The sequence below is a fragment of the Coregonus clupeaformis genome, chromosome 24 (assembly GCF_020615455.1).
Source record: "Coregonus clupeaformis isolate EN_2021a chromosome 24, ASM2061545v1, whole genome shotgun sequence".
NCBI lineage: Eukaryota > Metazoa > Chordata > Actinopteri > Salmoniformes > Salmonidae > Coregonus > Coregonus clupeaformis.
Window position 1 is genome coordinate 56,415,278 of NC_059215.1, and position 14,758 is coordinate 56,430,035.

Consider the following 14,758-nt stretch of genomic DNA (forward strand, 5'->3'; position numbering starts at 1 on the left):
ACAATATTCCCAACAAAGAACCATCAAGTTTCAAGCATCTCACTTTACAAACGAAAGACACCTTGCGAAATGTGAGAGAAAATAAATAATATATAATAGTAATATCAATTTATATATATATATATGAATACACACATCACTCTTAGTAAAGAACAGAATCTAAAATAAAAAGTAAGAATTTGAAGTATAGTATACTCTAGATATAACCATGTCTATGGCTTTGTGATTTGCACATACGAATCAAGCTACACAGGCTAAATCAGGATTGCAATTTTGTACACATCTAAGAAGGGAATATCCATATTCATCCGCTAAAGAGCAAACAGTTCCGGTTTGGCATGGTGTGAAATTAACCAGTTGGGTGCGGCTGTTAGAGACTTTGGTATGACAAATGAATAAAGACGTGCAGTTAAGACCATAAAACCAGGGCACAAAGGATTAATAAACACTGTCAGAAACAGAAACATAGAGCTGCATTTTTCTTTGTCTCAACTTTTTGCACCTGTGATTGAGATAAAATATATGATTTCCGTTTCTCTTGAAAACACACACTCCAACACACCCATGCAGGCACACCCACGCACACACAGGTAAAACAGATCGAGGCACATTGTTGAGGGGATTGGATGGCAAATGTTTCCTGAATTACAACCCAAGAAGGAGGAAGAAGACACAGGCAGGCAGGTGATGATGAGAAGACTGAAGTGGGTAAAAACATCTGTGTTCACAGGAGTCTGGAAAAGCACCGGGTGGATGACAGAGAAATATCACTGATACTGCACTCCTTCCAAATACACTGCACTTCTTGACAATCCCATCATATTCAGCCATTAACATTCAAAATATCCACCCAACGTCATTTGTTTTCTTTCTGAAAACTTCAACAGATTAGAAATTGCTCATGGATGGGTAAAAGCAAAATAATACCTACTTAAATAAAGCTAGCCACCACACACGGAGAAGGCATTTCAAATCAGTGAAATCAAACACACAGCAGAGGGGTGTTCGGTGGATACAGTGTTTAGCATTGAGACTGATGGAAATTGAAGTGTGGCAGATGGTATGTTTGCAACCACCTGTGGCAACACAACTACAATTCCCAGAGCCAACACTGTGGCCCACTCTGTTCCTTTCCCTCGAAGCGTCCAGGCACCCCAAAACATGTCTTGTAGGTCTGGAAGGACCTTGCCCTTTGATAGGTCAGGTTGAAATGTTTCCATAATATTTACACCAGTCCAATCATTTCAGACCTACAAAAAGTGTATAGGGGTCGGGCCAGGGGTAGATTTGGAATTGGGCTTATGTTTAGGATATACAGTAGAACACACAGTTGGAAACAAGGCCAATAAAGAAAAGAGGGGTTAAATATGCAATCTCCAGCAGGTCTAGATTAGCAGGTCACAAGGCCCTTCATATACAATTATACCATATATGAGAAATATAAAAAACTAAACAAAAGAACAACATCCAAACAACAAAATGATTAGACCACAATAAATTGAAAATATTTGCACCTGCACACGCACCGTTGAAACAAAAGCACTTGATACAACGTATTAGATTGTTTTTGGTATGATGTTAATAAATTAGTGTATGTTAGTAATATAGAAGCATGTGCCATACCATACATACAGTTAGTTCCGATCCATATCTAACTTAGAATAAGTTCCTCTAATTTGTCTTATTTCTCTGTAGAAAACAAATACAACAGAAAAGCAGAGAACTGACACGATAGAACTAATCAGAAAAGCCTAATGGCTTACTGTCCACAACAAGGCAAAATATAAAAGCTTTCTTTATACAAGATATAAAATATCAAAAAGAAACACACAACAAAGCTTAGCATTCAGCACTTAATAATCATAATGTTAATAATAATAATAATAATAATATAATCATAACAACAATAATCATAATTCTGATCATCATAATAAGACTCAAAATGGTCAAATAACAGGAAATAATCGTAAGAAAATCAATACACATCTCACACGCGTGCACACACAAACACACACATCCACATACGCACACATACACACACACTGTGCCCACAGAAGGCATTAGACAGAGTGAAGGGCCTTTATAGTATAATAATTCTACTACAAAAACATGTATTTTAATAAATAACCTTTTCAAACAAAAGAAAGCGTCATAAAAGCACTCAACAGAACAGGCCACTCTCTGGATGGACTCAAGCAGAAGCCTGAGCTTTTATTTTCTTATTCACAAATACAAACCAAAAAGAAAGATGAACCATCATTTAAGGTCTACTAAGATGTAAAAGTGTGCATATTCTGTATTGAAGGTGAAATATAAAAATGATAATAAAACAAAGGTTTTAAAGAGTCTGCTTCTCAACACGACACCTGCACAGAGATACAACATGAGATGGAAGGAAATATTGAGTGAGAAAAGGAAAGAGAGAAGGAGAAAGAGAGAATCAATGTAAGCCATGTAGCGTCATGTAGAATAGTTTTATAGTGTGCTTGTTTTGGCATGAGTTTTGACCCGTCATCATTGTGTATGTAGATTGTGTATGTAGTCTGTCTCTCTCACCCCTTGTCGTATAGGGAAATGGTAGACATTGGTAAGCAAATTGGCATCTGCACGCAAATAGGCATCTCTCTCTCTCTCTCTCTCTCTCTCTCTCTCTCTCTCTCTCTCTCTCTCTCTCTCTCTCTCTCTCTCTCTCTCTCTCTCTCTCTCTCTCTCTCTCTCTCTCTCTCTCTCTCTCTCTCTCTCTCTCTCTCTCTCTCTCTCTCTCTCTCTCTCTCTCTCTCTCTCTCTCTCTCTCTCTCTCTCTCTCTCTCTCTCTCTCTCTCTCTCTCTCTCTCTCTCTCTCTCTCTCTCTCTCTCTCTCTCTCTCTCTCTCTCTCTCTCTCTCTCTCTCTCTCTCTCTCTCTCTCTCTCTCTCTCTCTCTCTCTCTCGCGCTCTCTCTCTGATCTATCTACTGCATTATCTGGAGCTAGTAACATAAGCATTTCACTGCACCGCTATAACATCTGCTAAACTGTGTACGCGACCAATACACTTTCATTTGATGTCCTCTCTCTGAAAGTAGAGATTTAAGAACACTTACATCTGGATTGATCATTTATGTTCCTGCATAGTGTTCACTCTCACTCTCTCGTCTCTCTAACACTCCCTTTCTCTCTCATACACCTATCTCTCCCTCTCGCTCGTCAACTCTCCCTCTTGCTCAATCTAATTCCTGTGGCTTGTTTGTATGTACATTTGCTCAACCTTTCATAATTCTCAACACAGCTCAACAGAAACACATGGTAAACTTAAGTGGAGGAGAAAGAACCCATTTAAAGGCATAGGCTATATAATCAGCAAACTACAGCAAAAGCATTCTAATATCCATATATTTATATATCATAACAGTCATGAGGACATACAATATATCCTTAAAGGTAGGTGCGGTCACCGAGTTGTGTAGGTAAAATCAGATTGAAAATGTAAACCACGGGTTGAGGGCATTGACAGGATTCTAGTCGACGTTAAAGTGCAAGTTTGTGGCAGTTTCACTCTGCAGGAGACAATGTGCCAACCGCTGCCCGACGCGTGCATCTTTGCAATAGATAAAAGGCTGTCCCAAAAATGTATAGAGACTGTCCCCAAATAACACTGCATGGCAACAAGACACCACCTTGGCATTTTCCCAAACCGTTAACAATCCGTCATGTCCATGGCAACTGTGACCACAAACGGCCACAGTTCAAAATCACCCAAGACGTTTAATGAGTCCTCATTGGTGCCAGTGTGTCATAGGTGGACATCTAAACCAATGCACAGACTCTGGTCTGGTCCTCATCAGAAACAAACAAAAAAACAAAACCAACAAAACTAAAGAGGAAAGAAACTGCATCAGAAAGAAAGGAGGTGATTAGAACGAGCCTCTCTTTCTCTTTCTTTTTACTCTCAATCGTTCTCCATGGTAATCATCAGTACAGGGCTCAGCTTGTGTGTGTGTGTGTGTGTGTGTGTGGCACCTGTCAATTTAGATCATTGTCACGTATCGCCCACATACCCCACTCAGAGAAAGGCCTGCCCATATACATGGGTAAAGAGAGCTGTCTCTGCCTAAGACATCCCAACAGATCCACGATAGATCCTAAATGATCCCATGGGATCCTAAGAGATCCAGGAGAAATCCTTCTCGCTCCCGTTGTGCTGCTCCCGCTCTGGCACAGAGTCACAGCTCTCCTCCTTGTCGTTGTCCATCACTCCGTCTCCCTCCGTCATCATCCCTGAGTCATCCTTCCACTTCCTTCCCTCGTCATCCACCTCTCCCATTATCTCTCCATCCCCTTCCGTCATCATCTCTTCCTCCCCCTCTCCGTCACCGTCGCACTCCGTCTGGTCATCATGGAAACGGTGGTCGCCAGGATACAGCTCGTCCTCGGGGGAGACGTCTCCGCCCACTTCCCCGTTGTGGTCCAATAACGCGGCCATGCCCCGCCCGGAACAGTCAGCGCAGACGCCGTGGCGACGGGAGCCATGTTTGATTCCAACACTGGCTGCCGACATGAAGACCCGGCTGCAGATCTTACACACATACTTCTTATCCTTACTGTGGACCTGTAGGAGAGACACACACATCATTAACACACACAATTTACACACATATACTTTTATCCTTAAGAATGCTGAAGTCTAAACCAAGCTTACCAACTGAGTTGGACAGACTGGAATGCTCAGAGGAAGCAACATTTGTCAGCCTGTTTCTGCTCAAGCCAAATTGTTGTCTTGCCAAACAACAGTGAGACAGCATTGTCAAATAATTGTCAGAAATAACCCAGAATACAGAAACATGGCATCCAGCACAGATGTTGGCCGAAGCCTCTCTACATGCTATCCTCTGGCATTGCTAAACTGTGGGAGCTCAAAGCCAAGCCCAGTAATAGTCCTTAACCCTCCCCTCCTCCCCTCTCGTCTCTTCCTGACTCCTGCTGGGCTGGCCTGTAGTCATTGTGGATGTTTCTCTGCTCTCTGAACTCCTCTCCCCTGAGCACAGCACAGCAGCTGAGTGGTACTATATCCTGCTCTGCTCTGGCTTTCAGATTTAATTTAACTTATCCAGTACTTTCAAATCTGTGAACACAGAAGGCGAGGGGGCTAGGGCCAAAATGGAACAAAAATTAAATCACATTTTATTTGTCACATGCGCCGAATACAACAGGTGTAGACCTTACAGTGAAATGCTTACAAGCCCTTAACCAACAACGCAGTTTAAAGAAAAATAAGTGTTAAGAAAGTATTTACTAAAATAAACTGAAGTAAAAAATAAGAAAATAGACAAATAACAAATAATTAAAAGAGCAACAATAAAATAACAGTAACGAGGCTATATACAGGGGGCAGCGGTACAGAGTCAATGTGCAGGAGTACAGGTTAGTCGAGGTAATATGTACATGTAGGTAGAGGTAAAGTGACTATGCATAGATAATAAACAGAGAGTAGCAGCAGCGTAAAAATGGGGGGCATTTGATTAGCTGTTCAACACTCTTAGGACTTGGGGGTAGAAGCTGTTAAGAAGCCTTTTGGACCTAGACTTGGGCTCCGGTACCGCTTGCCGTGCGGTAGCAGAGAGAACAGTATGACTAGGGTTGCTGGAGTCTTTGGCAATTTTTAGGGCCTTCCTCTGACATCGCCTGGCAGGAAGCTTGGCCCCAGTGATGTACTGGGCCGTACGCACTACCCTCTGTAGTGCCTTGCAGTCGGAGGCCGAGCAGTTGCCATACCAAGCGGTGATGCAACCAGTCAGGATGCTCTCGATGTTATCCTGGCACCACACTGCCAGGTCTCTGACCTCCTCCCTTCTCCTAGGTTGTCTCATCGTTGTTAGTGTTCTTGGGCACAGGGACTATGCTGGTCTGCTTGAAACATGTAGGTATTACAGATTCGGTCAGGGAGAGGTTGAAAATGTCAGTGAAGACACTTGCCAGTTGGTCAGCGCATGCTTGGAGCACACTTCTTGGTAATCCGTCTGGCCCTGCGGCCTTGTGAATGTTGACCTGTTTAAAGGTCTTACTCACATTGGCTACAGAGAGCATGATCACACAGTCGTCCGGAACAGCTGGTGCTCTCATGCATGATTCAGTGTTGCTTGCCTCGAAGCGCGTATAGAAGTCATTTAGCTCGTCTGGTAGGCTCGTGTCACTGGGCAGCTCACGGCTGTGCTTCCCTCTGTATTCTGTAATAGTTTGCAAGCCCTGCCACATCCGACGAGCATAGGAGCCGGTGTAGTACGATTCAATCTTAGTCCTGTATTGACGCTTTGCCTGTTTGATGGTTCGTCGGAGGGCATAGCGGGATTTCTTATAAGCATCCGGGTTAGAGTCCCGCTCCTTGAAAGCGGCAGCTCTACCCTTTAGCTCAGTGTGGATGTTGCCTGTAATCCATGGCTTCTGGTTGGGGTATGTACGTACGGTCACTGTGGGGACGACGTCATCGATGCACTTATTGATGAAACCAGTGACTGATGTGGTGTACTCCTCAATGCCATCGGAAGAATCCCGGAACATATTCCAGTCTGTGCTAGCAAAACAGTCCTGTAGCTTAGCATCTGCGTCATCTGACCACTTCTGTATTGAGTGAGTCACTGGTACTTCCTGCTTTAGTTTTTGCTTGTAAGCAGGAAGGTGGACTACAGTTTTTTTCCCCTCTGGTTGCACATGTAACATGCTGGTAGAAATGAGGTCAAATGGATTTAAGTTTCCTGCATTAAAGTCCCCGGCCACTAGGAGCGCCACCTCTGGATTAGCATTTTCTTGTTTGTTTATGGCCTTATACAGCTCTTTGAGTGCAGTTTTAGTGCCAGCATCAGTTTGTGGTGGTAAATAGACAGCTACGAAAAATATAGATGAAAACTCTCTTGGTAAATAGCGTGGTCTACAGCTTATCATGAGATACTCTACCTCAGGCGAGCAAAACCTAGAGACTTCCTTAATATTAGATTTCGTGCACCAGCTGTTATTGACAAATAGACACAGACTGCCACCCCTTGTCTTACCGGAGGCAGCTGTTCTATCTTGCCGATGCATGGAAAACCCAGCCAGCTGTATGTTATCCATGCCGTCGTTCAGCCACGACTCAGTGAAACATAAGATATTACAGTTTTTAATGTCCCGTTGGTAGGATAGTCTTGATCGGAGCTCATCCAGTTTATTATCCAATGATTGCACGCTGGCTAACTGTATGGAAGGTAGAGGTGGGTTACCCACACACCGTCGGATTCTTACAAGGCACCCCGACCTACGTCCCCTATATCTCCGTCTCTTCTTCATGCGAATGACAGGGATTTGGGCCTTGTCCGGTGTCTGAAGTAAATCCTTTGCGTCCGACTCGTTAAAGAAAAATCTTCATCCAGTACGAGGTGAGTAATCGCTGTTCTGATATCCAGAAACTATTTTCGGTCATAAGAGATGGTGGCAGAAACATTATGTACAAAATAAGTTACAAATAACGCGAAAAAACACACACAATAGCACAATTGGTTACGAGCCTGTAAAACGGCAGCCATCTCCTCCGGCACCATTGTAGTCCTTCCAACAGTGCCTTAATCTGACATTGCAAAATGGATTTTCTTTTAACTCAAAGGTACATCTAGCAGTTTTCCCACCATATACTTAAAGTTAGGATTAAGAGAAGATGAACTGGTCCTAGACCTGTGCCTAAAAGCGTTTTTTTAAAGGGAACAGCATGGCCAGTGTGTGACTCAGCTCACTGCTGCACCCTGGTGGTGACTGTCTGCTACTGCACTGCACTCACCAGTGTGTGTCTCTTCATGTGCTCCCTTCTGGTGAACTTCTTGCCACAGATCTCACAGGGGTAGGGCCTCTCGCCTGTGTGGGAGCGCATGTGCCTCTTCAGGATGCACTGGTGCATGGCAGAGAAACTACAGTAGGGGCACTTAAACTTCTTACGGATCACTGTGAAGTCATTCACTGTGGAGAGAGAGAGAGAAAGAGAGACGGATTAGTTTGCATCTAGTCTACTTGAGTTAAACCACAGTTCATTTAAAGTTCATTCAAAAGTTTTAAAATGTCTACATCAGTTAGATGTATAAAATACCATAAATGCAATTTAAGTGACAGATTCAATTGATCAAAGACACAGGTTTATAAAACACTGCCAACCTATATTTAACATTAGAGTGTATTACCAACCCCTATGCCCACCTAAATGTCAGTCAAACTTACAGTTTCCCTGGCAACTAGTCTGTCTAAACAGGAAGGTAACAAAGGCAATGACAAACTCAAGACATCATCAACAACAACAACCAGGAACAAGTCAACAACATCCTGTTTACTCCCTAGAAGAGGTTTCTTTATTCAGGAAGTGTGACTAGTCTATTGGATCACACAAAGAAGACATCTCAGGTAGAGAGAGAGAGAGAAATAGAGATATAACATTACAATACAGTAAGGCTTGGATAAAGGCCTACAATAAAGCTACATCTCCACATTACATAATAGATCAACTCAGGATGAATTGGGTAGAGATCAACACACACGTGAGGTCAGGTAAAAAAAAACAATGGCCAATTGCATACATACATACATACAAAGGTGAAGTCAGGTAAAAGGGGTAGAGAGATGTTAGAGAGAGATTGCAACATATGATAGCTCTATATATCTACTCATTGCATATAACAGGTAAACCACAGGAGGAATCAGGTACTGTAGAGATCAACACACGTGAGGTTGAGGACTTGCTAGATACTTACAGAGGTGAAGTCAGGTAAAAGGGGGACAGTACATCATGTACATCATTGTAATACCATCCTGTTGCTATTCAGCTTCTACAGCAGGGCTCTCCAACTCTGTTCCTGGAGATCTACCCTCCTGTATGTTTTCGCTCCAACTCCAGTTGTAACTGACCTTCAGCTTATCGACCAGATAATTATTAGAATCAGGTGCGCTAGATTAGGGTTGGAGGGAAAACCTACAGGACGGCATAGCTCTCCAGAAACAGTGTTGGAGAGCCCTATTCTCCAGCCTCCACTAAGCCCATTCATTCAAAGTCTAAAGGTTAAGTAGATGCTCCAGCAGATATATAGTGTTTATGGATGTGTGTGTGTGTGCACAGGCGTCTTACCCGGACTTTGACTAAATGTGTCAAGGCAAAAAGCGTCCCACTGGGGACAGACGTAAATTTAACGTCTATTCCACATCGGTTCAACGTGATTTCACTAAAATGACTTGGAAACAACGTTGGTTCAACCAGTGTGCCCAGTGGGTTAATAGATTGGGTGAGGAGCAAACCCCAAGTAAGACAAGAACATAGAGTACACATTTTATCTACAACCCAGTGGGGGTGTGACACACATGTTGGTTACCTGACATTAGAACGGCTCAGGGAGTCAGAATATAAAATATGACCACCTCATCCAACCTTACACTGTTAGGCATAACTTGGTTGGGAAACATGGCCGTAACTCAAAGTCTATGGAGCATAGTCTATATCTACAACCAAAAGTATGCCTTTTACATACTCATACAGTATGCAGATACATATTACTTACCTTGTAAGACAATTTAGGAAAGGAAAACGTATGTGTGTTAAACGCATGATTTTATACAGTTTGTGTGTACTGTATATTTCTACATAACTACAGGACTCAAACACAACAAAAAGATTATCAGACCCAACATCCAAACATGTTTTCCTTCACAGTTTATTGATTACAGAATACAAACTACCAGAAAATGTCATCTAACTTGATAAAAATACATTAAGAAAAGGGTATATTTGGGAATGAAAATATTCAAAAATACAGTCTAAAATACCCTGTCTTTACAAAACAAAATAACAACAGTGCAACTGAAATCAGTCTAATTTGCTCTTTATAAAAAGGGCTAATACCATCTGGTTCGTAATCAGTCTGGATTCACATGAGAGGAGCCTGCTTTCTTGTTTTGACCATAGCCCAGTAGAGTTATTCTCCCTGAAAAAAGGGACCCTATGTCTTTAGGGGTTGACATTTGACTGAGTTTTTTTCTAAGCCAGATCAGGGATGAGTTTCTTAAACAAGACGACAAATTCCACTTAACATGTTGCTCTATTCTCATACCTGTTTGTGTGGAAAACACCAAAATGACATACAGGGCATGACACCGTAGAGTGCACTGCTTTTGACCAGAGTCATAATGGTTGATGCCCCTAAAGTTCCATGGAAGGGCCCTCTGCTCTTCCCTTTGAGTAATATTCACAGTATGGGTACAGACAGGACACACATTGACCAGGACTGACAAACACAGCTTTAGATTGTCATTGCTCTCTGGGGGTTGACACAATGCTTGCTTTTTTGGTCAGATGCATTTGTAAAAGGTCCTGTGTGAATCCACATTTGATTGATTGAGTGGTTGGTTGATTGGCTAATTGGTTGATGCACTTCCATGAAATTAGGACACGACATGCTTCTGTACTACAGTCACGTCAAACAGCCAGAAAAATACACTTTCAGAATGAGGAAGTGGAAGTGGGAGGAGGGCTATTCCCAGCTAACAATTCTAGGGAGAGAGAACATTTTTGTAATGTTACCCGTAATGTTCCCCTGATGTTTGAGTGTCCAGTTTTCTGTTAGTTAGGGGAGCATTTTATGTATGTTAGCAAAAACCTCCTGAGACCCTATTTAGCATGTTCTGGCGTTAGAGTTAGGAGAGCATTCCCTTAATGGCAAACAAAACTAACTTATCCAGAATGTGGTTACCATGTCCTCAGAATATCCTATATTAATGTTCTAGACACATTTCATGAGACGTTGCAAGAACATTCATGTGTCCAGTTTTCTGAGGGTTAGGAGAAATATTCCAGCAACGTCACAGCAAACATACACGGAACATGGTTGCCATGTTCTCAGAATATAATATATACTTTTTCTAGACCATTTTGTGGGAACGTTGCAAGAACATTCATGTGTCCAGTTTTTTTAAGGTTAGGAGAATATTCCATGCATTCTATACTAAACATATACAGAACATGGTTGCCATGTTCTCAGAATATAAGAAAAGTTTCATGAAAACGTTGCAATAACATTGCTGTCCCAAGGACGTATTAAACACAGGACATTCTGTCATTGTCCATTGGAGGTTTTTGTCTAGTTCCCGGCTTGTTCCGGTGACATCTTTAAGATGTCACCTGATGGTCCCAAAGAGACGTTCTCCGAAATGTCATTACACATCACCCCTTGTTACTGTTACCAAGCGCATTAAGGCACTGATTGGTGAACCACTGATCCATTCGCAGCTCTTTGTCTGTTGGCAAGGTTAGGAACACCCACAAACACAAAGTGCTTTCAACTTACATATTTGACATACATGATTACATTGTGCATGTTAATTTATACAGTAATTACTATTCAATATGTATCCACCTGGGATTTAAACTCACAACCTTTTGGTTCACAGTATTCCGATCTTTAAAAGCACTGTGTGTGTCCCTAACCTTGCCAACAGACAAAGAGCTTTGAATGGATCAGTGGTTCACCAATCAGGGCTTTGACGGGTTCTGCAACAGTAACAAGGGGTGGTGTGTAAAGAAACATGTTTTTATTCTTCGGAGAACGTATCTTTGGGACCTTCAGGCGACGTCCTAAAAACGTCTTTAGGGACATCCCTGGAACAAGCGAGAACTAGACAAAAACCTCCAGGGGACCATGACAGAACGTCCTATGTTTAATAATTGGACACAGGAATGATCTTGCAATGTTCCCATGAAACGTGTCTAGAACATTAATATCTATATTCTGAGAACATGGCAACCATGTTATGTGTATGTTTGGTGTGACATTGATAACATTTTATCCTAACGCTCAGAAAACTGGACACATGAATGTTCTTGCAACATTCCCATGAAACGTGTCTAGAACATTAATCTCTTATATTCTGAGAACATGGTAACCATGTTCTGTGTATGTTTTGAGTGACGTTGATAGCCTAATGAGACTCTTAAGGGAACGTTCTCTAAAGTTGTGGGAACGTTTGTTGTTAGCTGGGCTTTAGGAGTCCTAGCTCTCAGAGAGTAACATTTATGGCAAGAAAGCATTTAAGTCAGACCACTCAAACACTGTGACATATTTAAGTCCTTAAGGACCACCAGCCACACACACAGAGAGAGAGAGAGAGAGAGAGAGAGAGAGAGAGAGAGAGAGAGAGAGAGAGAGAGAGAGCGCTTTGTGGTTCAACAATTCAGTTACTCAAAATAGCATCAATCCACCAACCAAATTATACATTCAAAACGCATGCCCCTTGTTTTCAAATCGTAGCAAGCAGGAGGAAGACAAACAGTCTATAAGGAATTCCAGTTAAGATACAGTAAGTGATAGGTTTGGCCTAGTTTTCAGTCCCACCCTGCCATTCACAAACATTACTCCCTGTACATCAACCACAGACTGTGTTACAATGGACAGTCTGCCCCTCTCTGACCACACCATCCAACCTCTACTCTTCTCTCTCCCTCTCCCATATTCTCTCTCTCTCTCTCTCTCTCTCTCTCTCTCTCTCTCTCTCTCTCTCTCTCTCTCTCTATCCATTCTTTTCAGGTCAGAGAGGTCATGCACCTCCTCCGCCCACTTCCTCTTTATCTGAGGAGTCTTAGGTCAATAAAGGCTGGAGCTAAGAAGAGCCAACTACTATTCTCCTTCAGCTGGGCTTATAGAGGGGGTTAGGAGGATTGGGCGCAGCGCACAGAGAGAAAGGGACTTGGAACGACCCTAACCCCACCCCAACATCCCACCAGCGCGTCTCTGTTGTTTTAAATTGCTTGGTGCTCCTTCATCTGCACTGATTAGAAAACAACACAGGCCAACACAGGCCAAATGTAGGAAAATGTCAAACGCCTTCACAGACACCTGCTTTCACCAGTCCAGTTGGTTCACACCAGAGCAGATGAAGGAGAGGAAATTGTGCCAAAACATAGAGTGATACCTCTATCCTCAAATCCATTTAGGTGTACTTTAGTGCAAGACGATTTGGGTAAACGTTACCCCCTAAGGGCTGTTGTATCTGTCACATTTGTACTTATTGTAGGCCTGCTCTGAATGTAAGACCGTCCTCTTTTTTTTTTTTACATCTGAGATGTGTTGTTTCAGTAAGACTTCCTGACTGGAATAAAGGTTAAAACAGATGATTGTAACATTGTTTCAGATTAGATAAGCCAACCTCTGATCATAGTGTGCAGTATGAACACTGACAGTGAATGTGTCGTAAATAGGATTACCTGCAGGTGGTGCTGATTTGTGGCGGCTCATAGTCAGTTTCTGAGCAGTTTTAGTGAGAAGTAAAGAATTAGAGATACATATCTCCTAATATGGAGAAGAGGGCCTAGGCTGAGCCCTGACTGGCAACACAGTGGGATAGAACCAACACCACAAGCACAAGTAGAAGAACAATGTTCCCCATAGACACTCCACTAAAGTCAGTTTTGTGTTAATGGTTACGATGAGGATTTAAGAAAGGTACTGTAAGCTGATCCTAGACCTTATTCTACCCAGAGCTATTTCCAACAACAGCACCATATCATCAGCAAAATGAGTACCCCTAATCATTCAAACAATGTCAACTCCATAAACAAGTGACAGAATGACAAACAGACAGACTAACACGCACAAACATATTGATATATATATTAAAACAAAGCTGGAACTCAGGTGAGGAGTTACAGTAAATTTTCACCGGTAACTTTGCATATTAATAATGCTTTTTAAAAAGATGCCTAAAGGCTTCTCAAAAATATAGGCCCATATGTAAAAACCAAAATGTATTTGAAAGATCAGTCTTTAATCTTATAAATGTACAAATACTTACAAATATTACACAGGCTGTAGAAAATATACCAGTGCTCTTACATATAACCTATATGGGGCGCCCAGCTCAGATCTACTCTCATCCAATGGGACTCTATGGGTTTAGGGAGGAAGTGACACCACAGGTCATTAATTGGCATGTATAGCGTGTTTGTGTTTGTGTGTGTATGTGTGTGTGTGTGTGTGTGTGTGTGCGTGGTCGTGTGTGTTTACTCTCTATATCTTTGTATGCCTCCAAGCTCAATCGACCACATTCACATGGTGATGATGAATATTATGGTTGCTATGGGCGTCTGCCTTCATCTCATGATGCAAGCCCCACAGTTGCTTGGCAACCCCACCCTGCCCCACCCCCATGCCGAACCTTCTCCATGACCCTACTTCCACCCCCATCTGGCAGCACACCTTGACATGCGTGGCCAGGTTCTTCTGGGTACTGAACGCCTTGGCACAGGCCGGGCAAGAGTGCCCTCTTTCTCTCGAGTGTACGGAAGACAGGTGTCTGTGTAGATCAGTACGGTCTCTGAATTGTTTCAGACAGTAGGTGCACTGCATCAGTTTCCTCTTGAAGTGGATGGTCTTCTCATGTCGGTCTGCGTTGGACTTGAGGGTAAAGGTGGCTGGACACTGGGAGCAGAGGTACCGTGCTGGGAAAGGCTCAGCCACCGGGAGGTGATAGAGAGACTGCGAGTGAATGGGTCCCTTAGAGAATGCATGAGTCTGGTTGTGGTGGTGGTTGGCTTGGGGGCCTTGCAGGTCAGGCCAGTCTAGGGAGATGGCCATGAGGGACAGGGTGTGGCGGTACTCGTGCTCCTTGAGCTGCTCCAGGCTGCTGAACAGCCGTTTGCACAGGGAGCAAGCCAGCTTCTGGGGCCAAGCAGGCCCCGACAGGGCCCCTCTCCCCCCACCTTCCAACACCTCCTCCCTGGACACACCATGCCTCC

The 14,758-nt window shown here is 42.9% G+C and overlaps 1 protein-coding gene across 1 annotated transcript in view; it reads right to left on the minus strand.

The window, feature by feature from the left end:
• Nucleotides 1-2,890: 2,890 nt before the first annotated feature.
• Nucleotides 2,891-14,758, minus strand: part of LOC121538617 (zinc finger and BTB domain-containing protein 46) — a 92,795-nt gene continuing 80,927 nt past the window's right edge. The window contains exons 5-6 of the mRNA XM_041846793.2: nucleotides 7,778-7,953; nucleotides 2,891-4,585 (exon numbers count right to left, since the gene is read on the minus strand). Of these exons, the coding sequence (XP_041702727.1) occupies nucleotides 4,139-4,585; nucleotides 7,778-7,953 (623 nt within the window). The 3' untranslated portion in view covers nucleotides 2,891-4,138. The remainder of the gene's footprint in view (nucleotides 4,586-7,777; nucleotides 7,954-14,758) is intronic.